The sequence below is a fragment of the Scyliorhinus torazame genome, chromosome 2 (genome assembly GCF_047496885.1).
Source record: "Scyliorhinus torazame isolate Kashiwa2021f chromosome 2, sScyTor2.1, whole genome shotgun sequence".
Taxonomy (NCBI): domain Eukaryota; kingdom Metazoa; phylum Chordata; class Chondrichthyes; order Carcharhiniformes; family Scyliorhinidae; genus Scyliorhinus; species Scyliorhinus torazame.
The window spans coordinates 1,312,359-1,339,266 of record NC_092708.1 but is presented as its reverse complement, the minus strand read 5'-3'; the positions used below and the strand labels follow the sequence as shown (position 1 = coordinate 1,339,266).

Genomic DNA, 26,908 nt, shown 5'->3' with positions numbered 1-26,908 from the left:
GCCCCGCGGGGGAGGGGGAGGCCCAAGTCGGGGGTGAGGGGACCGGGCCTGTAAAAGGAGCTGCGTCAGAGGTGGCGGGGCTGGGTAGGTGGAAAGCGCGGGCTTTTTCCCACGCTGAAGACTGGAGGGGGCGGGGCGGGGAAGAGAGGGCTGTTTCCCGCGCTTAGGATGGCAGGTGGAGGGGGTGAGCCTATGGATGGGGACGGGAGAGGAGGGTGTGCCACACAATGGGAGGAGTCGAAGGAGAGGCGGGAGTGGCCGGGGTCAGCAGGACTCAGCTGACTTGCGGAAGTGCAATGGGGGGAGTAAAGCAGCTCGGATGGGTCGGGGGGGGGGGGGGGGGGGGGGGGTGGAATCGAGTTGCTGCTGCTAAGATCAAGGAGGAGCTGGAGCGAGTGGGGGGGGGGGTCGAGACGGGGGTATGCCGCTGTGGGGAACGGGCCGGGTGTGGGGTGCGGGCGCGTGGCTGGCCGAGGAGGGGTCATGGCTAGTCGGCGGGGGAGGGGGGCGGGTAGCCCCCTGATCCGGCTGATAACCTGGGAGTGTAAGGGGACTGAATGGACCGGTTAAGCGGGCCTGCGTGTTCGCGCACCTGAAGGGGCTCAAGGCGGATGTGGCTATGCTTCAGGAGACACACCTGAAGGTGGCAGACCAGGTAACACTGAGGAAAGGGTGGGTAGGTCAGGTGTTTCACTCGGGGCTGGATGCCAAAAATCGAGGGGTGGCGATCTTGGTGGGAAAGAAGGTGTCATTCGAGGCGTCGAGCATTGTGGCAGACAATGGCGGCAGGTACATAATGGTAAGTGGTAAGTTGCAGGGAGAGAGGGTGGTACTGGTCAATGTGTATGCTCCGAACTGGGACGATGTGGGTTTTATGCGGCGTATGTTGGGTCAGATCCCAGACTTGGAAGTGGGGGGGCCTGATAATGGGGGGGAGACTTTAACACGGTGCTGGATCCTGCACTGGATCGCTCCAGGTCTAGGACGGGTAGGAAGCCGGCGGCGACTAGAGTGCTGAGGGGGTTTATGGACCAGATGGGAGGGGTGGACCCTTGGAAATTTGCAAGGCTGGGGGCTAGGGAATTTTCATTCTTCTCACATGTCCATAAGGTTTATTCCCGAATGGACTTTTTCATTTTGAGTAGGGCGCTGATAGCGAGAGTAGAGGATACCGAGTATTCGGCAATAGCCATTTCGGACCACGCCCCGCATTGGGTGGACTTGGAGATGGGGGAGGAGAGGGACCAGCGCCCGCTGTGGCGCTTGGAGGTGTGGCTGTTGGCGGACGAGGAGGTGAGCGAGTGGGTCCGAGGAAGTATAGAGAGGTACCTGGAGACCAACGATTACGGGGAGGTCCGAGTGGGGATGGTATGGGAGGCACTGAAGGTGGTGGTTAGGGGAGAGCTGATCTCCATTAGGGCCCACAAGGAGCGGAGGGAGAGGGGGAGAGGGAGAGGCTGGTGGGGGAGACAGTGAGGGAGACAGTGAGGGTAGACAGGAGGTATGCGGAGGAGCCCGAGGAAGGATTGTTGAGGGAGAGGCGTAGCCTCCAGGCCGAATTCGACCTGGTGACCACCAGGAAGGCGGAGGTGCAGTGGAGGAAGGCCCAGGGGGCGGTCTACGAGTGTGGGGAAAAGGCAAGCCGGACGCTGGCGCATCAGCTTCGGAAGCGGGACGCAGCTAGGGAGATCGGGGGAGTTAAGGACAGGGGAGGGAGCGTGGTGCGGAGTGGGGTTGGCATCAATGGGGTCTTCAGGGACTTTTACGAGGAATTGTACCGATCCGAGCCCCCACGGGAGGAGGGAGGGATGGGCCGCTTCCTGGACCAATTGTGGTTTCCAAAGGTGGAAGAGGGACTGGTGGCGGGACTGGGGGCCCCGATTGGGCTGGAGGAGCTGATCAAAGGGATAGGAAGCATGCAGGCAGGGAAGGCACCGGGGCCGGACGGTTTCCCGGTCGAATTTTATAAAAAATATATGGACCTGTTGGGCCCGTTGCTAGTCAGGACCTTTAATGAGGCAAGGGAGGGGGGGCTTTGCCCCCGACGATGTCCCGGGCACTGATCTCCTTGATCCTGAAGCGGGACAAGGATCCCCTGCAGTGTGGGTCTTACAGGCCGATTCCGTTGCTAAATGTAGATGCCAAGGTGCTGGCGAAGGTCTTAGCCACGAGGATTGAGGATTGTTTGCCGCAGATCATCCACGAAGACCAGACCGGGTTTGTGAAGGGGAGACAGTTGAACGCGAATGTGCGGAGGCTTTTGAACGTTATCATGATGCCGGCGAGGGAGGGGGAGGTGGAGATAGTGGTGGCGATGGACGCTGAGAAAGCCTTCGATAGGGTAGAGTGGGGGGTACCTGTGGAACCCATATGTTCTGGGCATGCCCAGCGCTGGAGGAATTTTGGAAGGGCGTAGCGAGGACGGTGTCGAGGGTGGGAAGATCCAGGGTCAAACCGAGCTGGGGGCTCGTAATATTTGGGGTGGCAGAGGAGCCGGGAGTGCAGGAGGCGAAAGAGGCCGGAATTCTGGCCTTTGCGTCCCTGGTAGCCTGGCGAAGGATTCTCCTTCAGTGGAAAGATACGAGGCCCCCAAGCGTGGAATCCTGGATCAGCGATATGGCGGGGTTCATTAAATTGGAGAGGGTGTAATTCGCCTTGAGAGGGTCGGTACAAGGGTTCTTTAGGCGGGTGGCAACCGTTCTTAGACTTTCTGGCAGAACGGTAGACATTGGTCAATGGCAGCAGGAGCTCGGGGGGGGGGGCTAGGGGGTTTACTTTATTTCTGTTTTTGTTATTTACACTGGAGGGCCCGGGGGGGTGTATATACCTGTTGTGTTAAGTCGGGGTGTTAATGTTAATTTATTATTTATGTACAGTGGGAGGGGGGTATGGAGGGTTGTTTTTCTGGACTGTGTTTTGTACTTAACCCTGTTGGGATCCTTTTTCATTTTGTTATTGATATTTTATGAAAACCTTAATAAAAATTATTTTAAAAAAAGGACACCCAGGTCCCTCTCCCAATTTACAACCCGGGGATATAGATTCATAGAATTTACAGTGCAGAAGGAGGCCATTCGGCCCATCGAGTCTGCACCGGCTCTTGGAAAGAGCACTCTACCCAAGGTCCACACCTCCACCCTATCCCCATAACCCAGCAACCACACCCAACACTATGGGCAAATTTGGACACGAAGGGCAATTTATCATGGCCAATCCACCTAACCTGCACATCTTTGGACTGTGGGAGGAAACCGGAGCACCCGGAGGAAACCCACGCACACACGGGGAGGACGTGCAGACTCCGCACAGACACTGACCCAAGCCGGAATCGAACCTGGGACCCTGGAGCTGTGAAGCAATTGTGCTATCCACAATGCTACCGTGCTGCCCTGGTGGAGGATATGGTGGAGGCGTGGGCTTAAATGGGGTGCTCTTTCCAAGGGCCGGTGCAGACTCGATGGGCCGAATGGCCTCCTTCTGCACTGTAAAGTCTATGATTCCATGTTTAAACAATTTAATGGAGTTGATTTGAAGAAGTAACATGCGCTGTTGATAAAGGGGACCCTGTAGCTGTACTGTATTAATTTCCAGAAGGTATTTGACAAGGTGCCACATAAAAGGTTATTGTGGGAAATCAAAGCTCAGAGTGTAGGAGGAAATATATTGGGCGTCATTCTCCGACCCCCCAGCGGGTCGGAGAATGGCTGTTGGCCGCCGTGAATCCCGTCCCCGCCAGTTGCCGAAGTCTCCGGTACCGGATATTCAGCGGGGGGTGGGAATCGGGCCGCGCCGGTTGGCGGGCCCCCCGCTGGATTCTCCGGCCCGGACGGGCCGAAGTCCCGCCGAGAAATTGCCTGTCCTGCCGGCGTAAATTAGAGTACCTATTTACCGGTGGGACAAGGCGGCGTGGGCGGGCTCCGGGGCCCTGGGAGGGGGGGGGCGCGGGGCGATCTGACCCCGGGGGGCGCCCCCACGGTGGCCTGGCCCGCGATCGGGGCCCACCGATCCGCGGGCGGGCCTGTGCCGTGGCGGCACTCTTTCCCTTCCACCTCCGCAACAGTCTCCACCATGGCGGAGGCGGAAGAGACTCTCCCCATTGCGCATGCGCGGGAAACTGACAGCGGCCGCTGACGCTCCCGCGCATGCGCCGCCCGGAGATGTCATTTCCCGCGCCAGCTGGCGGGGCAACAAAGGCCATTTCCGCCAGCTGGCGGGGCGGAAATCCCTCCGGCGTCGGCCTAGCCCCTCAATGTCGGGGCTCGGCCCCCAAAGATGCGGAGCATTCCGCACCTTTGGGGCGGCGCGATGCCCGTCTGATTGGCGCCGTTTTGGGCGCCAGTCGGCGGACATCGCACCGTTTGGGGAGAATTTCGCCCGTCAACCTGGACAGAAGATTAGCTGACAGAAAACATTCTGCATAAACGGGTATTTGCTGGTTGGCAGAATACGACAAGTGGAGTCCCACAGGGATCTGTGCTGAAGCCTCAACTTTTTAAATTTACATCATTGATTTGGACGAGGGGAGCAAAGGCACAGTAGCTGAATTTGCAAATGACACAAAAATAGGCAGGAAAATGTGTCGTGACGAGGGACATGAGGAGGCTGGAGACAGGTAGAGTGAGAGGGTAGAAGTGTGGAAGATTGAGTGAAATTTGGGGAAATATAAAGTTGTTCACTTTGGCAGGAAGAATAAAAAAGCAGAGTATTATTTAAACCGAGAACGGCTGCAGAATTCGGAGGTGCCGAGGGATCTGAGTGTTCCAGTGCAGGAGTCACAAAACATCGTGCCGCTACTGCGCGATGTTGTCAAAGACGCAGCAACCCACTGCGATCGGGGCCTCAGCATCATACTGGAGTGTCCCGGCTTGGGACCTGTCTGTGCGGATGCTGCACATCATCCCCGTGTCTGCGTGGGTTTCCTCTGGGTGCTCCGGTTTCCTCCCACAGTCCAAAGATACATACACAGAAGATGGGAGCAGGAGGCCTTTTGGCCCTTTGAGGTCAGGTGGATTGGCCATGATAAATTGCCCTGCGTGACCAAAAGGGTTGGGTGGGGTTTCTGGGTTATGGGGATAGGGTGGAGATGTGGGCTTGGGTAGGGTGCTCTTTCCAAGGGCCGGTGCAGACTCGATGGGCCGAATGGCCTCCTTCTGCACTGTAGAACATAGAACATAGAACGATACAGCGCAGTACAGGCCCTTCGGCCCACGATGTTGCACCGAAACAAAAGCCATCTAACCTACACTATGCCATTATCATCCATATGTTTATCCAATAAACCTTTAAATGCCCTCAAGAACATAGAACGATACAGCGCAGTACAGGCCCTTCGGCCCACGATGTTGCACCGAAACAAAAGCCATCTAACCTACACTATGCCATTATCATCCATATGTTTATCCAATAAACCTTTAAATGCCCTCAATGTTGGCGAGTTCACTACTGTAGCAGGTAGGGCATTCCACGGCCTCACTACTCTTTGCGTAAAGAACCTACCTCTGACCTCTGTCCTATATCTATTACCCCTCAGTTTAACGTTATGTCCCCTCGTGCCAGCCATTTCCATCCGCGGGAGAAGGCTCTCACTGTCCACCCTATCCAACCCCCTGATCATTTTGTATGCCTCTATTAAGTCTCCTCTTAACCTTCTTCTCTCCAACGAAAACAACCTCAAGTCCATCAGCCTTTCCTCATAAGATTTTCCCTCCATACCAGGCAACATCCTGGTAAATCTCCTCTGCACCCGCTCCAAAGCCTCCACGTCCTTCCTATAATGCGGTGACCAGAACTGTACGCAATACTCCAAATGCGGCCGTACCAGAGTTCTGTACAGCTGCAACATGACCTCCTGACTCCGGAACTCAATCCCTCTACCAATAAAGGCCAACACTCCATAGGCCTTCTTCACAACCATATCAACCTGGGTGGCAACTTTCAGGGATCTATGTACATGGACACCTAGATCCCTCTGCTCATCCACACTTTCAAGAACTTTACCATTAGCCAAATATTCCGCATTCCTGTTATTCCTTCCAAAGTGAATCACCTCACACTTCTCTACATTAAACTCCATTTGCCACCTCTCAGCCCAGCTCTGCAGCTTATCTATATCCCTCTGTAACCTGCTACATCCTTCCACACTATCGACAACACCACCGACTTTAGTATCGTCTGCAAATTTACTCACCCACCCTTCTGCGCCTTCCTCTAGGTCATTGATAAAAATGACAAACAGCAACGGCCCCAGAACAGATCCTTGTGGTACTCCACTTGTAACTGTACTCCATTCTGAACATTTCCCATCAACCACCACCCTCTGTCTTCTTTCAGCTAGCCAATTTCTGATCCACATCTCTAAATCACCCTCAATCCCCAGCCTCCGTATTTTTTGCAATAGCCTATCGTGGGGAACCTTATCAAACGCTTTGCTGAAATCCATATACACCACATCAACTGCTCTACCCTCGTCTACCTGTTCAGTCACCTTCTCAAAGAACTCAATAAGGTTTGTGAGGCATGACCTACCCTTCACAAAGCCATGCTGACTATCCCTGATCATATTATTCCTATCTAGATGATTATAAATCTTGTCTCTTATAATCCCCTCCAAGACTTTACCCACTACAGACGTGAGGCTCACCGGTCTATAGTTGCCGGGGTTGTCTCTGCTCCCCTTTTTGAACAAAGGGACCACATTTGCTGTCCTCCAGTCCTCTGGCACTATTCCTGTAGCCAATGGTGACATAAAAATCAAAGCCAAAGGTCCAGCAATCTCTTCCCTGGCCTCCCATAGAATCCTAGGATAAATCCCATCAGGTCCCGGGGACTTATCTATTTTCAGCCTGTCCAGAATTGCCAACACCTCTTCCCTACGTACCTCAATGCCATCTATTCTATTAGCCTGGGGCTCAGCATTCTCCTCCACAACATTATCTTTTTCCTGAGTGAATACTGACGAAAAATATTCATTTAGTACCTCGCCTATCTCTTCAGACTCCACACACAATTTCCCATCCCTGTCCTTGACTGGTCCTACTCTTTCCCTAGTCATTCGCTTATTCCTGACATACCTATAGAAAGCTTTTGGGTTTTCCTTGATCCTTCCTGCCAAATACTTCTCATGTCCCCTCCTTGCTCGTCTTAGCTCTCTCTTTAGATCCTTCCTCGCTACCTTGTAACTATCCATCGCCCCAACCGAAACTTCACACTTCATCTTCACATAGGCCTCCTTCTTCCTCTTAAAAAGAGATTCCACTTCCTTGGTAAACCACGGTTCCCTCGCTCGACGCCTTCCTCCCTGTCTGACCGGTACATACTTATCAAGAACACGCAGTAGCTGATCCTTGAACAAGCCCCACTTATCCAGTGTGCCCAACACTTGCAGCCTACTTCTCCACCTTATCCCCCCCAAGTCACGTCTAATGGCATCATAATTGCCCTTCCCCCAGCTATAACTCTTGCCCTGCGGTGTATACTTATCCCTTTCCATCATTAACGTAAACGTCACCGAATTGTGGTCACTGTCCCCAAAGTGCTCTCCTACCTCCAAATCCAACACCTGGCCTGGTTCATTACCCAAAACCAAATCCAACGTGGCCTCGCCTCTTGTTGGCCTGTCAACATATTGTTTCAGGAAACCCTCCTGCACACACTGTACAAAAAACGACCCATCTATTGTAATCGAACTATATCTTTTCCAGTCAATATTTGGAAAGTTAAAGTCTCCCATAATAACTACCCTGTTACTTTCGCTCATATCCAGAATCATCTTCGCCATCCTTTCCTCTACATCCCTAGAACTATTAGGAGGCCTATAAAAAACTCCCAACAGGGTGACCTATCCTTTCCTGTTTCTAACTTCAGCCCATACTACCTCGGAAGAAGAGTCCCCATCTAGCATCCTCTCCGCCACCGTAATACTGCTCTTGACTAGCAGCGCCACACCTCCCCCTCTTTTGCCTCCTTCTCTGAGCTTACTAAAACACCTAAACCCCGGAACCTGCAACATCCATTCCTGTCCCTGCTCTATCCATGTCTCCGAAATGGCCACAACATCGAAGTCCCAGGTACCAACCCACGCTGCCAGTTCCCCTACCTTGTTTCGTATACTCCTGGCATTGAAGTAGACACACTTCAAACCACCTACCTGAACACTGGCCCCCTCCTGCGACGTCAAATCTGTGCTCCTGACCTCTATACTCTCATTCTCCCGTACCCTAAAACTACAATCCAGGTTCCCATGCCCCTGCTGCATTAGTTTAAACCCCCCCAAAGAGCACTAACAAATCTCCCCCCCCCAGGATATTTGTGCCCCGCAGGTTCAGATGTAGACCATCCTGTCTGTAGAGGTCCCACCTTCCCCAGAAAGAGCCCCAGTTATCCAGAAACCTGAATCCCTCCCGCCTGCACCATCCCTGTAGCCACTGTAGATTCAATGAAAACACTGTCTGCAGGTACAGCAAGTAATTCATAAAGCTAATGGAATGCTAATCTTTGCAAGAGGAGTTGAACATAAAATCAGGATGTTATAGAAACATAGAAAATAGGAACAGGCTGAGGCTATTCAGCCCTTCGAGCCTGCTGCCCCATTCATTCTGACTTTGGCTGATCATCAAGGTCACTAAGCCGATGCCAGTTACACGTGGGCTTCGGTTACACGGGGCATTGGTGAAACACGGCGGGATGTGCAGATTGGGGCTGCTTATTGAAGGATGTAAATATATTGGAGGTGGTTCAGAGGAGGACAGATTGATACCTGACATGAGCGGGTTGTCTCCGGGGAGAGGTGGGGCAGACTGGGCCCGATTCCACTGCAGTTTAGACCAATGAGGGGAGATTGATTGAAGTTTATAAGATTCTGAATGGTCTCCACAAGGTGGACGTGGAAAGGATGTTTCCTCTTGTGGGTGAGCCCAGACCAGGGGGAGCTGTGGGTGAGCCCAGACCAGGGGGAGCTGTGGGTGAGCCCAGACCAGGGGGAACTGTGGGTGAGCCCAGACCAGGGGGAACTGTGGGTGAGCCCAGACCAGGGGGATCTGTGGGTGAGCCCAGACCAGGGGGAGCTGTGGGTGAGCCCAGACCAGGGGGAGCTGTGGGTGAGCCCAGACCAGGGGGAACTGTGGGTGAGCCCAGACCAGGGGGAGCTGTGGGTGAGCCCAGACCAGGGGGAACTGTGGGTGAGCCCAGACCAGGGGGAACTGTAGGTGAGCCCAGACCAGGGGGAGCTGTGGGTGAGCCCAGACCAGGGGGAACTGTGGGTGAGCCCAGACCAGGGGGAACTGTGGGTGAGCCCAGACCAGGGGGAGCTGTGGGTGAGCCCAGACCAGGGGGAGCTGTGGGTGAGCCCAGACCAGGGGGAACTGTGGGTGAGCCCAGACCAGGGGGAACTGTGGGTGAGCCCAGACCAGGGGGAGCTGTGGGTGAGCCCAGACCAGGGGGAACTGTGGGTGAGCCCAGACCAGGGGGAACTGTGGGTGAGCCCAGACCAGGGGGAGCTGTGGGTGAGCCCAGACCAGGGGGAACTGTGGGTGAGCCCAGACCAGGGGGAACTGTGGGTGAGCCCAGACCAGGGGGAACTGTGGGTGAGCCCAGACCAGGGGGAGCTGTGGGTGAGCCCAGACCAGGGGGAACTGTGGGTGAGCCCAGACCAGGGGGAACTGTGGGTGAGCCCAGACCAGGGGGATCTGTGGGTGAGCCCAGACCAGGGGGAGCTGTGGGTGAGCCCAGACCAGGGGGAGCTGTGGGTGAGCCCAGACCAGGGGGAACTGTGGGTGAGCCCAGACCAGGGGGAGCTGTGGGTGAGCCCAGACCAGGGGGAACTGTGGGTGAGCCCAGACCAGGGGGAACTGTAGGTGAGCCCAGACCAGGGGGAGCTGTGGGTGAGCCCAGACCAGGGGGAACTGTGGGTGAGCCCAGACCAGGGGGAACTGTGGGTGAGCCCAGACCAGGGGGAGCTGTGGGTGAGCCCAGACCAGGGGGAGCTGTGGGTGAGCCCAGACCAGGGGGAACTGTGGGTGAGCCCAGACCAGGGGGAACTGTGGGTGAGCCCAGACCAGGGGGAGCTGTGGGTGAGCCCAGACCAGGGGGAGCTGTGGGTGAGCCCAGACCAGGGGGAGCTGTGGGTGAGCCCAGACCAGGGGGAGCTGTGGGTGAGCCCAGACCAGGGGGAACTGTGGGTGAGCCCAGACCAGGGGGAACTGTGGGTGAGTCCAGACCAGGGGGAGCTGTGGGTGAGCCCAGACCAGGGGGAACTGTGGGTGAGTCCAGACCAGGGGGAACTGTGGGTGAGTCCAGACCAGGGGGAACTGTGGGTGAGCCCAGACCAGGGGGAACTGTGGGTGAGCCCAGACCAGGGGGAACTGTGGGTGAGCCCAGACCAGGGGGAGCTGTGGGTGAGCCCAGACCAGGGGGAGCTGTGGGTGAGCCCAGACCAGGGGGAACTGTGGGTGAGCCCAGACCAGGGGGAACTGTGGGTGAGCCCAGACCAGGGGGAACTGTGGGTGAGTCCAGACCAGGGGGAGCTGTGGGTGAGCCCAGACCAGGGGGAACTGTGGGTGAGCCCAGACCAGGGGGAGCTGTGGGTGAGCCCAGACCAGGGGGAGCTGTGGGTGAGTCCAGACCAGGGGGAGCTGTGGGTGAGCCCAGACCAGGGGGAGCTGTAGGTGAGCCCAGACCAGGGGGAGCTGTGGGTGAGCCCAGACCAGGGGGAGCTGTTTGTAAATGAGGGAGCGGCCTTTCTAGACAAAAGAGGAGAAATGTTTCTGAGGTTTCTGCGACTTTGGAATCTCTGCCTCAGGGGGCGGCGGAGGCCGGGGGTCAGTGAATATTTTTAAGGTGGAGGCAGATCGATTCTTGTTGGGCAAGAGAATGAAAGGTTATCGGGGGACGATGGGAATGTGGAATTAGAAATACAAACAGATCTGACATGATCTTGTTGAATAGCGGGGCAGGCTCGAGGGGCCGAATGGCCTACTTCGATTTCATATTTTCATAAGAGACTCCGGCTCTGAATGTACAGACGGCCCGGCAGAAAAAAGCCCCCTCCGCCCCGGACCCCCACCCCCCCTACCCCGGACACACGGGCGCCCCCCACCAGGGACAGCCACGCCCCTACCCCAGAAACACATGCCCCCCCCCCCAACCTGGGACCCTCCCCCACCCCCCTACTCCAGACACACGTGCCCCCCCCACCAGGGACACGCACCCCCCCACCAGGGACCCTCCCCCGCCCCCCCTACCCCAGACACACGTGCCCCCCCCACCAGGGACACGCACCCCCCCACCAGGGACCCTCCCCCGCCCCCCTACCCCAGACACACGTGCCCCCCCCACCAGGGACACGCACCCCCCCACCAGGGACCCTCCCCCGCCCCCCTACCCCAGACACACGTGCCCCCCCCACCAGGGACACGCACCCCCCCCACCAGGGACCCACCCCCACCCCCCCCCTACCCTGGACACACACGCCCCCCCCACCAGGGACCCTCCCCCACCCCCCTACCCCGTACACTCGCGCCCCCTACCCCGGACAGCCACGCCCCCCCCACCAGGGACCCTCCCCCACCCCCCCTACCCCAGACACACACGCCCCCCCCACCAGGTACCCTCCCCCGCCCCCCCTACCCCAGACACACGTGCCCCCCCCACCAGGGACACGCACCCCCCCACCAGGGACCCTCCCCCGCCCCCCTACCCCAGACACACGTGCCCCCCCCACCAGGGACACGCACCCCCCCACCAGGGACCCTCCCCCGCCCCCCTACCCCAGACACACGTGCCCCCCCCACCAGGGACACGCACCCCCCCACCAGGGACCCTCCCCCCGCCCCCCTACCCCAGACACACGTGCCCCCCCCACCAGGGACACGCACCCCCCCACCAGGGACCCTCCCCCACCCCCCTACTCCAGACACACGTGCCCCCCCCCACCAGGGACACGCACCCCCCCACCAGGGACCCTCCCCCGCCCCCCCTACCCCAGACACACGTGCCCCCCCCACCAGGGACACGCACCCCCCCACCAGGGACCCACCCCCACCCCCCCTACCCTGGACACACACGCCCCCCCCACCAGGGACCCTCCCCCACCCCCCCTACCCCAGACACCCACGCCCTCTGCCTCCCCACCAGGGACACCCTCCCCCGGATTTGTATAGCTGCCTCCCGATGGAAACCCTGCAGAGTTTTACACCCGCTCTCCACACCCAGTCCAAAATTAAATCCTCCCCAAAATAACAACGTGTAACCTACAGCCCAAATCCTTCTGGGAGGGAGAGTGAGGGGAGGATGAGTGAGTGTGGAGGGAGAGTGAGGGGAGGATGAGTGAGTGTGGAGGGAGAGTGAGGGGAGGATGAGTGAGTGTGGAGGGAGAGTGAGGGGAGGATGAGTGAGTGTGGAGGGAGAGTGAGGGGAGGATGAGTGAGTGTGGAGGGAGAGTGAGGGGAGGATGAGTGAGTGTGGAGGGAGAGTGAGGGGAGGATGAGTGAGTGTGGAGGGAGAGTGAGGGGAGGATGAGTGAGTGTGGAGGGAGAGCGAGGGGAGGATGAGTGAGTGTGGAGGGAGAGCGAGGGGAGGATGAGTGAGTGTGGAGGGAGAGTGGGGGGAGGATGAGTGAGTGTGGAGGGAGAGTGAGGGGAGGATGAGTGCGTGTGGAGGGAGAGTGAGGGGAGGATGAGTGAGTGTGGAGGGAGAGCGAGGGGAGGATGAGTGAGTGTGGAGGGAGAGCGAGGGGAGGATGAGTGAGTGTGGAGGGAGAGCGAGGGGAGGATGAGTGAGTGTGGAGGGAGAGTGAGGGGAGGATGAGTGAGTGTGGAGGGAGAGTGAGGGGAGGATGAGTGAGTGTGGAGGGAGAGTGAGGGGAGGATGAGTGAGTGTGGAGGGAGAGTGAGGGGAGGATGAGTGAGTGTGGAGGGAGAGTGAGGGGAGGATGAGTGAGTGTGGAGGGAGAGTGAGGGGAGGATGAGTGAGTGTGGAGGGAGAGTGAGGGGAGGATGAGTGAGTGTGGAGGGAGAGCGAGGGGAGGATGAGTGAGTGTGGAGGGAGAGTGAGGGGAGGAGCCCTGCGGGTTGGAAGCTGTCACTCAAACCTCTTGAGGTGGAACCTGAGGTAGCGGAGAATGGTCCGGCTGGGGAGCAGTGTGCAGCTCATGCAGCCGAGCAGCCAGTAGTGGTGCAGGTTCCCGGTGCTGTTGGGATGAGGCGTGTAGTTCGTCTGTTTGATCAGCTGGCAATAAATCTCATCCCGCAGTGACTTTAGATCCTGGCACGTTTGGAGAATTCCCTGGATGATGGGAATGGGATCCGAAATCGCCTCCAGTTCCTGCAAAGAATTGAAGATCCGGACAGCCTCATCCTGCAGACTCGTGTATCCCTTTTCATCTTGCACTGGAACCAAGGGAGACAACACATCAGAGTCTGCCACCCACACCGCAGTCTGCCACCCACACCGCAGTCTGCCACCCACACCGCAGTCTGTCGCCCACACCGCAGTCTGCCACCCACACCGCAGTCTGTCTGCCACACCGCAGTCTGTCACCCACACCGCAGTCTGCCGCCCACACCGCAGTCTGCCACCCACACCGCAGTCTGTCACCCACACCGCAGTCTGCCGCCCACACCGCAGTCTGTCACCCACACCGCAGTCTGCCACCCACACCGCAGTCTGTCACCCACACCGCAGTCTGTCACCCACACCGCAGTCTGTCACCCACACCGCAGTCTGCCACCCACACCGCAGTCTGTCTGTCACCCACACCGCAGTCTGCCACCCACACCGCAGTCTGTCACCCACACCGCAGTCTGTCACCCACACCGCAGTCTGCCACCCACACCGCAGTCTGCCACCCACACCGCAGTCTGCCACCCACACCGCAGTCTGTCTGTCACCCACACCGCAGTCTGCCACCCACACCGCAGTCTGTCTGCCACCCACACCGCAGTCTGTCACCCACACCGCAGTCTGTCACCCACACCGCAGTCTGTCTGCCACCCACACCGCAGTCTGTCTGCCACCCACACCGCAGTCTGTCACCCACACCGCAGTCTGCCGCCCACACCGCAGTCTGCCGCCCACACCGCAGTCTGTCTGCCACCCACACCGCAGTCTGTCTGCCACCCACACCGCAGTCTGTCTGCCACCCACACCGCAGTCTGCCACCCACACCGCAGTCTGTCACCCACACCGCAGTCTGTCTGCCGCCCACACCGCAGTCTGCCACCCACACCGCAGTCTGCCACCCACACCGCAGTCTGCCGCCCACACCGCAGTCTGCCGCCCACACCGCAGTCTGCCGCCCACACCGCAGTCTGTCACCCACACCGCAGTCTGCCGCCCACACCGCAGTCTGCCACCCACACCGCAGTCTGTCACCCACACCGCAGTCTGCCACCCACACCGCAGTCTGTCACCCACACCGCAGTCTGTCTGCCACCCACACCGCAGTCTGCCACCCACACCGCAGTCTGTCACCCACACCGCAGTCTGTCTGCCACCCACACCGCAGTCTGTCACCCACACCGCAGTCTGCCACCCACACCGCAGTCTGTCACCCACACCGCAGTCTGTCTGCCACCCACACCGCAGTCTGCCGCCCACACCGCAGTCTGTCACCCACACCGCAGTCTGTCTGCCACCCACACCGCAGTCTGCCACCCACACCGCAGTCTGTCTGCCACCCACACCGCAGTCTGCCACCCACACCGCAGTCTGCCACCCACACCGCAGTCTGTCTGCCACCCACACCGCAGTCTGCCACCCACACCGCAGTCTGCCACCCACACCGCAGTCTGTCTGCCACCCACACCGCAGTCTGTCACCCACACCGCAGTCTGCCGCCCACACCGCAGTCTGCCACCCACACCGCAGTCTGCCACCCACACCGCAGTCTGTCTGCCACCCACACCGCAGTCTGCCACCCACACCGCAGTCTGCCACCCACACCGCAGTCTGTCTGCCACCCACACCGCAGTCTGTCACCCACACCGCAGTCTGTCACCCACACCGCAGTCTGTCACCCACACCGCAGTCTGCCGCCCACACCGCAGTCTGCCGTCCACACCACAGTCTGTCACCCACACCGCAGTCTGTCACCCACACCGCAGTCTGCCGCCCACACCGCAGTCTGCCACCCACACCGCAGTCTGTCTGCCACCCACACCGCAGTCTGCCGCCCACACCGCAGTCTGCCACCCACACCGCAGTCTGTCACCCACACCGCAGTCTGTCACCCACACCGCAGTCTGTCACCCACACCGCAGTCTGCCACCCACACCGCAGTCTGTCACCCACACCGCAGTCTGCCACCCACACCGCAGTCTGTCTGCCACCCACACCGCAGTCTGTCTGCCACCCACACCGCAGTCTGTCTGCCGCCCACACCGCAGTCTGCCACCCACACCGCAGTCTGTCACCCACACCGCAGTCTGCCACCCACACCACAGTCTGTCACCCACACCGCAGTCTGCCACCCACACCGCAGTCTGTCTGCCACCCACACCGCAGTCTGCCACCCACACCGCAGTCTGTCTGCCGCCCACACCGCAGTCTGCCACCCACACCGCAGTCTGTCACCCACACCGCAGTCTGTCACCCACACCGCAGTCTGTCACCCACACCGCAGTCTGTCACCCACACCGCAGTCTGTCACCCACACCGCAGTCTGCCACCCACACCGCAGTCTGCCACCCACACTGCAGTCTGTCACCCACACCGCAGTCTGTCACCCACACCGCAGTCTGCCACCCACACCGCAGTCTGCCACCCACACCGCAGTCTGTCTGTCACCCACACCGCAGTCTGTCACCCACACCGCAGTCTGCCACCCACACCGCAGTCTGCCACCCACACCGCAGTCTGTCTGTCACCCACACCGCAGTCTGTCACCCACACCGCAGTCTGCCACCCACACCGCAGTCTGTCACCCACACCGCAGTCTGTCACCCACACCGCAGTCTGTCACCCACACCGCAGTCTGTCTGCCACCCACACCGCAGTCTGTCACCCACACCGCAGTCTGCCACCCACACCGCAGTCTGCCACCCACACCGCAGTCTGTCTGTCACCCACACCGCAGTCTGTCACCCACACCGCAGTCTGTCACCCACACCGCAGTCTGCCGCCCACACCGCAGTCTGTCACCCACACCGCAGTCTGCCGCCCACACCGCAGTCTGTCACCCACACCGCAGTCTGCCGCCCACACCGCAGTCTGCCACCCACACCGCAGTCTGTCTGCCACCCACACCGCAGTCTGCCGCCCACACCGCAGTCTGCCACCCACACCGCAGTCTGTCACCCACACCGCAGTCTGTCACCCACACCGCAGTCTGTCACCCACACCGCAGTCTGCCACCCACACCGCAGTCTGCCACCCACACCGCAGTCTGTCTGCCACCCACACCACAGTCTGTCACCCACACCGCAGTCTGCCACCCACACCGCAGTCTGTCTGCCGCCCACACCGCAGTCTGCCACCCACACCGCAGTCTGTCACCCACACCGCAGTCTGTCACCCACACCGCAGTCTGCCACCCACACTGCAGTCTGTCACCCACACCGCAGTCTGCCACCCACACCGCAGTCTGTCTGTCACCCACACCACAGTCTGTCACCCACACCGCAGTCTGCCACCCACACTGCAGTCTGTCACCCACACCGCAGTCTGCCACCCACACCGCAGTCTGTCTGTCACCCACACCGCAGTCTGCCACCCACACCGCAGTCTGCCACCCACACCGCAGTCTGTCTGTCACCCACACCGCAGTCTGTCACCCACACCGCAGTCTGCCACCCACACCGCAGTCTGCCACCCACACCGCAGTCTGTCACCCACACCGCAGTCTGTCACCCACACCGCAGTCTGTCACCCACACCGCAGTCTGTCACCCACACCGCAGTCTGTCACCCACACCGCAGTCTGTCTGCCACCCACACCGCAGTCTGCCACCCACACCGCAGTCTGCCACCCACACCGCAGTCTGCCACCCACACCGCAGTCTGTCACCCACACCGCAGTCTGTCTGTCACCCACACCGCAGTCTGCCACCCACACCGCAGTCTGCCACCCACACCGCAGTCTGTCTGTCACCCACACCGCAGTCTGTCACCCACACCGCAGTCTGTCACCCACACCGCAGTCTGTCACCCACACCGCAGTCTGTCACCCACACCGCAGTCTGCCACCCACACCGCAGTCTGTCACCCACACCGCAGTCTGCCACCCACACCGCAGTCTGCCACCCACACCGCAGTCTGTCACCCACACCGCAGTCTGTCACCCACACCGCAGTCTGTCACCCACACCGCAGTCTGTCACCCACACCGCAGTCTGTCACCCACACCGCAGTCTGTCTGCCACCCACACCGCAGTCTGCCACCCACACCGCAGTCTGCCACCCACACCGCAGTCTGTCTGTCACCCACACCGCAGTCTGTCACCCACACCGCAGTCTGCCACCCACACCGCAGTCTGTCACCCACACCGCAGTCTGTCACCCACACCGCAGTCTGCCGCCCACACCGCAGTCTGTCTGCCACCCACACCGCAGTCTGTCACCCACACCGCAGTCTGCCGCCCACACCGCAGTCTGTCACCCACACCGCAGTCTGTCACCCACACCGCAGTCTGTCACCCACACCGCAGTCTGCCGCCCACACCGCAGTCTGTCACCCACACCGCAGTCTGCCGCCCACACCGCAGTCTGTCACCCACACCGCAGTCTGTCTGCCACCCACACCGCAGTCTGCCGCCCACACCGCAGTCTGTCACCCACACCGCAGTCTGTCTGCCACCCACACCGCAGTCTGTCACCCACACCGCAGTCTGTCTGCCACCCACACCGCAGTCTGTCACCCACACCGCAGTCTGCCGCCCACACCGCAGTCTGTCACCCACACCGCAGTCTGTCTGTCACCCACACCGCAGTCTGCCACCCACACCGCAGTCTGTCTGCCACCCACACCGCAGTCTGTCTGCCACCCACACCGCAGTCTGCCACCCACACCGCAGTCTGTCACCCACACCGCAGTCTGTCTGCCACCCACACCGCAGTCTGCCACCCACACCGCAGTCTGCCACCCACACCGCAGTCTGCCACCCACACCGCAGTCTGCCACCCACACCGCAGTCTGCCACCCACACCGCAGTCTGTCTGCCACACCGCAGTCTGTCTGCCACCCACACCGCAGTCTGTCTGCCACCCACACCGCAGTCTGCCACCCACACCGCAGTCTGTCTGTCACCCACACCGCAGTCTGTCTGTCACCCACACCGCAGTCTGCCACCCACACCGCAGTCTGCCACCCACACCGCAGTCTGCCACCCACACCGCAGTCTGCCACCCACACCGCAGTCTGCCACCCACACCGCAGTCTGCCGCCCACACCGCAGTCTGTCTGCCACCCACACCGCAGTCTGTCTGCCACCCACACCGCAGTCTGCCGCCCACACCGCAGTCTGCCGCCCACACTGCAGTCTGTCTGCCACCCACACCGCAGTCTGCCACCCACACCGCAGTCTGTCTGCCACCCACACCGCAGTCTGCCACCCACACCGCAGTCTGCCGCCCACACTGCAGTCTGTCTGTCACCCACACCGCAGTCTGTCTGCCACCCACACCGCAGTCTGCCACCCACACCGCAGTCTGCCTGTCACCCACACCGCAGTCTGTCTGCCACCCACACCGCAGTCTGCCACCCACACCGCAGTCTGTCACCCACACCGCAGTCTGTCTGCCACCCACACCGCAGTCTGTCACCCACACCGCAGTCTGCCACCCACACCGCAGTCTGTCACCCACACCGCAGTCTGTCACCCACACCGCAGTCTGCCACCCACACCGCAGTCTGTCTGCCACCCACACCGCAGTCTGCCACCCACACCGCAGTCTGTCTGCCACACCGCAGTCTGTCACCCACACCGCAGTCTGTCTGCCACCCACACCGCAGTCTGTCTGCCACCCACACCGCAGTCTGCCACCCACACCGCAGTCTGTCTGCCACCCACACCGCAGTCTGTCACCCACACCGCAGTCTGCCACCCACACCGCAGTCTGTCACCCACACCGCAGTCTGTCACCCACACCGCAGTCTGCCACCCACACCGCAGTCTGTCTGCCGCCCACACCGCAGTCTGCCACCCACACCGCAGTCTGCCACCCACACCGCAGTCTGTCACCCACACCGCAGTCTGTCTGCCGCCCACACCGCAGTCTGCCACCCACACCGCAGTCTGTCTGCCGCCCACACCGCAGTCTGCCACCCACACCGCAGTCTGCCACCCACACCGCAGTCTGTCACCCACACCGCAGTCTGCCACCCACACCGCAGTCTGTCACCCACACCGCAGTCTGCCACCCACACCGCAGTCTGTCTGCCACCCACACCGCAGTCTGTCTCCCACACCGCAGTCTGCCACCCACACCGCAGTCTGCCACCCACACCGCAGTCTGTCACCCACACCGCAGTCTGTCACCCACACCGCAGTCTGTCTGCCACCCACACCGCAGTCTGTCTGCCACCCACACCGCAGTCTGTCTGCCACCCACACCGCAGTCTGTCTGTCGCCCACACCACAGTCTGTCACCCACACCGCAGTCTGTCTGCCACCCACACCGCAGTCTGTCTGCCACCCACACCGCAGTCTGCCACCCACACCGCAGTCTGTCTGCCACCCACACCGCAGTCTGTCTGCCACCCACACCGCAGTCTGTCTGTCGCCCACACCACAGTCTGTCACCCACACCGCAGTCTGTCTGCCACCCACACCGCAGTCTGTCTGCCACCCACACCGCAGTCTGCCACCCACACCGCAGTCTGTCTGCCACCCACACCGCAGTCTGTCACCCACACCGCAGTCTGTCTGCCACCCACACCGCAGTCTGTCTGCCACCCACACCGCAGTCTGCCGCCCACACCGCAGTCTGCCACCCACACCGCAGTCTGTCTGCCACCCACACCGCAGTCTGCCGCCCACACCGCAGTCTGCCACCCACACCGCAGTCTGCCACCCACACCGCAGTCTGCCACCCACACCGCAGTCTGCCACCCACACCGCAGTCTGTCACCCACACCGCAGTCTGTCTGCCACCCACACCGCAGTCTGTCTGCCACCCACACCGCAGTGTGCCGTCCACACCGCAGTCTGTCACCCACACCGCAGTCTGTCACCCACACCGCAGTCTGTCTGCCACCCACACCGCAGTCTGTCACCCACACCGCAGTCTGTCACCCACACCGCAGTCTGTCTGCCACCCACACCGCAGTCTGTCTGCCACCCACACCGCAGTCTGTCTCCCACACCGCAGTCTGCCACCCACACCGCAGTCTGCCACCCACACCGCAGTCTGTCACCCACACCGCAGTCTGTCACCCACACCGCAGTCTGTCTGCCACCCACACCGCAGTCTGTCACCCACACCGCAGTCTGTCTGCCACCCACACCGCAGTCTGTCTGCCACCCACACCGCAGTCTGCCACCCACACCGCAGTCTGTCTGCCACCCACACCGCAGTCTGTCTGCCACCCACACCGCAGTCTGTCTGCCACCCACACCGCAGTCTGCCACCCACACCGCAGTCTGTCTGCCACCCACACCGCAGTCTGTCACCCACACCGCAGTCTGTCTGCCACCCACACCGCAGTCTGTCTGCCACCCACACCGCAGTCTGCCGCCCACACCGCAGTCTGCCACCCACACCGCAGTCTGTCTGCCACCCACACCGCAGTCTGCCGCCCACACCGCAGTCTGCCACCCACACCGCAGTCTGCCACCCACACCGCAGTCTGCCACCCACACCGCAGTCTGCCACCCACACCGCAGTCTGTCACCCACACCGCAGTCTGTCTGCCACCCACACCGCAGTCTGTCTGCCACCCACACCGCAGTGTGCCGTCCACACCGCAGTCTGTCACCCACACCGCAGTCTGTCACCCACACCGCAGTCTGTCACCCACACCGCAGTCTGTCACCCACACCGCAGTCTGTCACCCACACCGCAGTCTGTCACCCACACCGCAGTCTGCCGCCCACACCGCAGTCTGTCACCCACACCGCAGTCTGCCGCCCACACCGCAGTCTGTCACCCACACCGCAGTCTGCCACCCACACCGCAGTCTGCCGCCCACACCGCAGTCTGTCACCCACACCGCAGTCTGCCACCCACACCGCAGTCTGCCGCCCACACCACAGTCTGTCACCCACACCGCAGTCTGTCTGCCACCCACACCGCAGTCTGTCTGCCACCCACACCGCAGTCTGCCACCCACACCGCAGTCTGTCTGCCACCCACACCGCAGTCTGTCACCCACACCGCAGTCTGTCTGCCACCCACACCGCAGTCTGTCTGCCACCCACACCGCAGTCTGCCGCCCACACCGCAGTCTGCCACCCACACCGCAGTCTGTCTGCCACCCACACCGCAGTCTGCCGCCCACACCGCAGTCTGCCACCCACACCGCAGTCTGCCACCCACACCGCAGTCTGCCACCCACACCGCAGTCTGCCACCCACACCGCAGTCTGTCACCCACACCGCAGTCTGTCTGCCACCCACACCGCAGTCTGTCTGCCACCCACACCGCAGTGTGCCGTCCACACCGCAGTCTGTCACCCACACCGCAGTCTGTCACCCACACCGCAGTCTGTCACCCACACCGCAGTCTGTCACCCACACCGCAGTCTGTCACCCACACCGCAGTCTGTCACCCACACCGCAGTCTGCCGCCCACACCGCAGTCTGTCACCCACACCGCAGTCTGCCGCCCACACCGCAGTCTGTCACCCACACCGCAGTCTGCCACCCACACCGCAGTCTGCCACCCACACCGCAGTCTGTCTGCCACCCACACCGCAGTCTGTCACCCACACCGCAGTCTGCCACCCACACCGCAGTCTGCCGCCCACACCGCAGTCTGCCACCCACACCGCAGTCTGCCGCCCACACCACAGTCTGTCTGCCACCCACACCGCAGTCTGTCACCCACACCGCAGTCTGCCACCCACACCGCAGTCTGTCGCCCACACCGCAGTCTGTCACCCACACCGCAGTCTGCCACCCACACCGCAGTCTGCCGCCCACACCGCAGTCTGTCACCCACACCGCAGTCTGTCACCCACACCGCAGTCTGTCGCCCACACCGCAGTCTGTCGCCCACACCGCAGTCTGTCACCCACACCGCAGTCTGCCACCCACACCGCAGTCTGTCGCCCACACCGCAGTCTGTCACCCACACCGCAGTCTGCCACCCACACCGCAGTCTGTCGCCCACACCGCAGTCTGTCACCCACACCGCAGTCTGCCACCCACACCGCAGTCTGTCGCCCACACCGCAGTCTGTCACCCACACCGCAGTCTGTCACCCACACCGCAGTCTGCCACCCACACCGCAGTCTGTCGCCCACACCGCAGTCTGTCACCCACACCGCAGTCTGCCACCCACACCGCAGTCTGCCGCCCACACCGCAGTCTGCCGCCCACACCGCAGTCTGCCGCCCACACCGCAGTCTGTCACCCACACCGCAGTCTGCCACCCACACCGCAGTCTGCCGCCCACACCGCAGTCTGCCACCCACACCGCAGTCTGTCTGCCACCCACACCGCAGTCTGTCTGCCACCCACACCGCAGTCTGTCACCCACACCGCAGTCTGCCACCCACACCGCAGTCTGCCGCCCACACCGCAGTCTGTCACCCACACCGCAGTCTGTCACCCACACCGCAGTCTGCCACCCACACCGCAGTCTGTCACCCACACCGCAGTCTGTCACCCACACCGCAGTCTGTCACCCACACCGCAGTCTGCCACCCACACCGCAGTCTGCCGCCCACACCGCAGTCTGTCTGCCACCCACACCGCAGTCTGCCACCCACACCGCAGTCTGCCACCCACACTGCAGTCTGTCTGCCACCCACACCGCAGTCTGCCACCCACACCGCAGTCTGCCACCCACACTGCAGTCTGCCACCCACACCGCAGTCTGCCACCCACACCGCAGTCTGTCACCCACACCGCAGTCTGTCTGCCACCCACACCGCAGTCTGTCTGCCACCCACACCGCAGTCTGTCTGCCACCCACACCGCAGTCTGTCTGCCACACCGCAGTCTGCCACCCACACCGCAGTCTGCCACCCACACCGCAGTCTGCCACCCACACCACAGTCTGCCACCCACACCGCAGTCTGTCACCCACACCGCAGTCTGTCTGCCACCCACACCGCAGTCTGTCTGCCACCCACACCGCAGTCTGCCACCCACACCGCAGTCTGCCACCCACACCGCAGTCTGCCACCCACACCACAGTCTGCCACCCACACCGCAGTCTGCCACCCACACCGCAGTCTGCCGCCCACACCGCAGTCTGCCACCCACACCGCAGTCTGCCACCCACACCGCAGTCTGTCTGCCACCCACACCGCAGTCTGCCGCCCACACCGCAGTCTGTCTGCCACCCACACCGCAGTCTGTCTGCCACCCACACCGCAGTCTGCCACCCACACCGCAGTCTGCCACCCACACCGCAGTCTGTCACCCACACCGCAGTCTGTCTGCCACCCACACCGCAGTCTGTCTGCCACCCACACCGCAGTCTGTCACCCACACCGCAGTCTGCCACCCACACCGCAGTCTGCCACCCACACCGCAGTCTGTCTGCCACCCACACCGCAGTCTGTCTGCCGCCCACACCGCAGTCTGTCTGCCACCCACACCGCAGTCTGTCACCCACACCGCAGTCTGTCTGCCACCCACACCGCAGTCTGCCACCCACACCGCAGTCTGCCACCCACACCGCAGTCTGCCACCCACACCGCAGTCTGCCACCCACACCGCAGTCTGTCTGCCACCCACACCGCAGTCTGCCGCCCACACCGCAGTCTGTCTGCCACCCACACCGCAGTCTGTCACCCACACCGCAGTCTGTCTGCCACCCACACCGCAGTCTGCCACCCACACCGCAGTCTGCCACCCACACCGCAGTCTGTCTGCCACCCACACCGCAGTCTGCCGCCCACACCGCAGTCTGTCTGCCACCCACACCGCAGTCTGTCTGCCACCCACACCGCAGTCTGCCACCCACACCGCAGTCTGCCGCCCACACCGCAGTCTGTCACCCACACCGCAGTCTGCCACCCACACTGCAGTCTGTCACCCACACCGCAGTCTGCCGCCCACACCGCAGTCTGTCACCCACACCGCAGTCTGCCACCCACACCGCAGTCTGCCACCCACACCGCAGTCTGCCGCCCACACCGCAGTCTGTCACCCACACCGCAGTCTGTCTGTCGCCCACACCGCAGTCTGCCACCCACACCGCAGTCTGTCTGCCACCCACACCGCAGTCTGTCTGCCACCCACACCGCAGTCTGTCACCCACACCGCAGTCTGCCACCCACACCGCAGTCTGTCACCCACACCGCAGTCTGTCTGTCGCCCACACCGCAGTCTGTCTGCCACCCACACCGCAGTCTGTCACCCACACCGCAGTCTGTCTGTCGCCCACACCGCAGTCTGTCACCCACACCGCAGTCTGCCACCCACACCGCAGTCTGTCTGCCACCCACACCGCAGTCTGCCGCCCACACCGCAGTCTGCCGCCCACACCGCAGTCTGTCTGCCACCCACACCGCAGTCTGCCACCCACACCGCAGTCTGCCACCCACACCGCAGTCTGCCACCCACACCGCAGTCTGCCACCCACACCGCAGTCTGCCGCCCACACCGCAGTCTGCCACCCACACCGCAGTCTGTCACCCACACCGCAGTCTGCCACCCACACCGCAGTCTGCCGCCCACACCGCAGTCTGTCACCCACACCGCAGTCTGTCTGCCACCCACACCGCAGTCTGCCGCCCACACCGCAGTCTGTCACCCACACCGCAGTCTGTCTGCCACCCACACCGCAGTCTGCCACCCACACCGCAGTCTGTCACCCACACCGCAGTCTGCCACCCACACCGCAGTCTGCCACCCACACCGCAGTCTGCCACCCACACCGCAGTCTGCCGCCCACACCGCAGTCTGCCACCCACACCGCAGTCTGCCACCCACACCGCAGTCTGCCACCCACACCGCAGTCTGCCACCCACACCGCAGTCTGTCACCCACACCGCAGTCTGTCTGCCACCCACACCGCAGTCTGCCACCCACACCGCAGTCTGCCGCCCACACCGCAGTCTGCCACCCACACCGCAGTCTGTCGCCCACACCGCAGTCTGCCACCCACACCGCAGTCTGTCACCCACACCGCAGTCTGTCACCCACACCGCAGTCTGCCGCCCACACCGCAGTCTGTCACCCACACCGCAGTCTGTCTGCCACCCACACCGCAGTCTGCCACCCACACCGCAGTCTGTCTGCCACCCACACCGCAGTCTGCCACCCACACCGCAGTCTGCCACCCACACCGCAGTCTGCCACCCACACCGCAGTCTGTCTGCCACCCACACCGCAGTCTGTCACCCACACCGCAGTCTGCCACCCACACCGCAGTCTGCCACCCACACCGCAGTCTGTCTGCCACCCACACCGCAGTCTGCCACCCACACCGCAGTCTGCCACCCACACCGCAGTCTGTCTGCCACCCACACCGCAGTCTGTCACCCACACCGCAGTCTGCCGCCCACACCGCAGTCTGTCACCCACACCGCAGTCTGTCTGCCGCCCACACCGCAGTCTGCCGCCCACACCGCAGTCTGCCACCCACACCGCAGTCTGTCTGCCACCCACACCGCAGTCTGCCACCCACACCGCAGTCTGCCACCCACACCGCAGTCTGCCACCCACACCGCAGTCTGTCTGCCACCCACACCGCAGTCTGTCACCCACACCGCAGTCTGTCTGCCACCCACACCGCAGTCTGCCGCCCACACCGCAGTCTGTCTGCCACCCACACCGCAGTCTGCCACCCACACCGCAGTCTGTCTGCCACCCACACCGCAGTCTGTCACCCACACCGCAGTCTGTCTGCCACCCACACCGCAGTCTGCCACCCACACCGCAGTCTGTCTGCCACCCACACCGCAGTCTGCCACCCACACCGCAGTCTGCCACCCACACCGCAGTCTGCCACCCACACCGCAGTCTGCCACCCACACCGCAGTCTGCCGCCCACACCGCAGTCTGCCACCCACACCGCAGTCTGTCTGTCACCCACACCGCAGTCTGCCGCCCACACCGCAGTCTGCCGCCCACACCGCAGTCTGCCACCCACACCGCAGTCTGCCACCCACACCGCAGTCTGCCGCCCACACCGCAGTCTGCCACCCACACCGCAGTCTGTCTGTCACCCACACCGCAGTCTGTCACCCACACCGCAGTCTGCCACCCACACCGCAGTCTGCCGCCCACACCGCAGTCTGCCACCCACACCGCAGTCTGTCTGTCACCCACACCGCAGTCTGCCGCCCACACCGCAGTCTGCCGCCCACACCGCAGTCTGCCACCCACACCGCAGTCTGTCTGCCACCCACACCGCAGTCTGTCACCCACACCCCAGTCTGCCACCCACACCGCAGTCTGTCTGCCGCCCACACCGCAGTCTGTCACCCACACCGCAGTCTGTCTGCCACCCACACCGCAGTCTGTCTGCCACCCACACCGCAGTCTGCCACCCACACCGCAGTCTGCCACCCACACCGCAGTCTGTCACCCACACCGCAGTCTGCCGCCCACACCGCAGTCTGCCACCCACACCGCAGTCTGTCACCCACACCGCAGTCTGTCACCCACACCGCAGTCTGTCACCCACACCGCAGTCTGCCACCCACACCGCAGTCTGCCACCCACACCGCAGTCTGCCACCCACACCGCAGTCTGCCACCCACACCGCAGTCTGCCACCCACACCGCAGTCTGTCTGCCACCCACACTGCAGTCTGCCACCCACACCGCAGTCTGTCACCCACACCGCAGTCTGCCAC

At 62.0% G+C, this 26,908-nt stretch overlaps 1 protein-coding gene across 1 annotated transcript in view; it reads right to left on the bottom strand.

Annotated features, from left to right (window-relative positions):
• LOC140385657 (unconventional myosin-X-like) overlaps nt 1-26,908 on the bottom strand; it is a 91,051-nt gene that overhangs the window by 42,904 nt on the left and 21,239 nt on the right. The window contains exon 3 of the mRNA XM_072468039.1: nt 13,085-13,382. Coding sequence (XP_072324140.1) covers nt 13,085-13,382 — 298 coding nt within the window. The remainder of the gene's footprint in view (nt 1-13,084; nt 13,383-26,908) is intronic.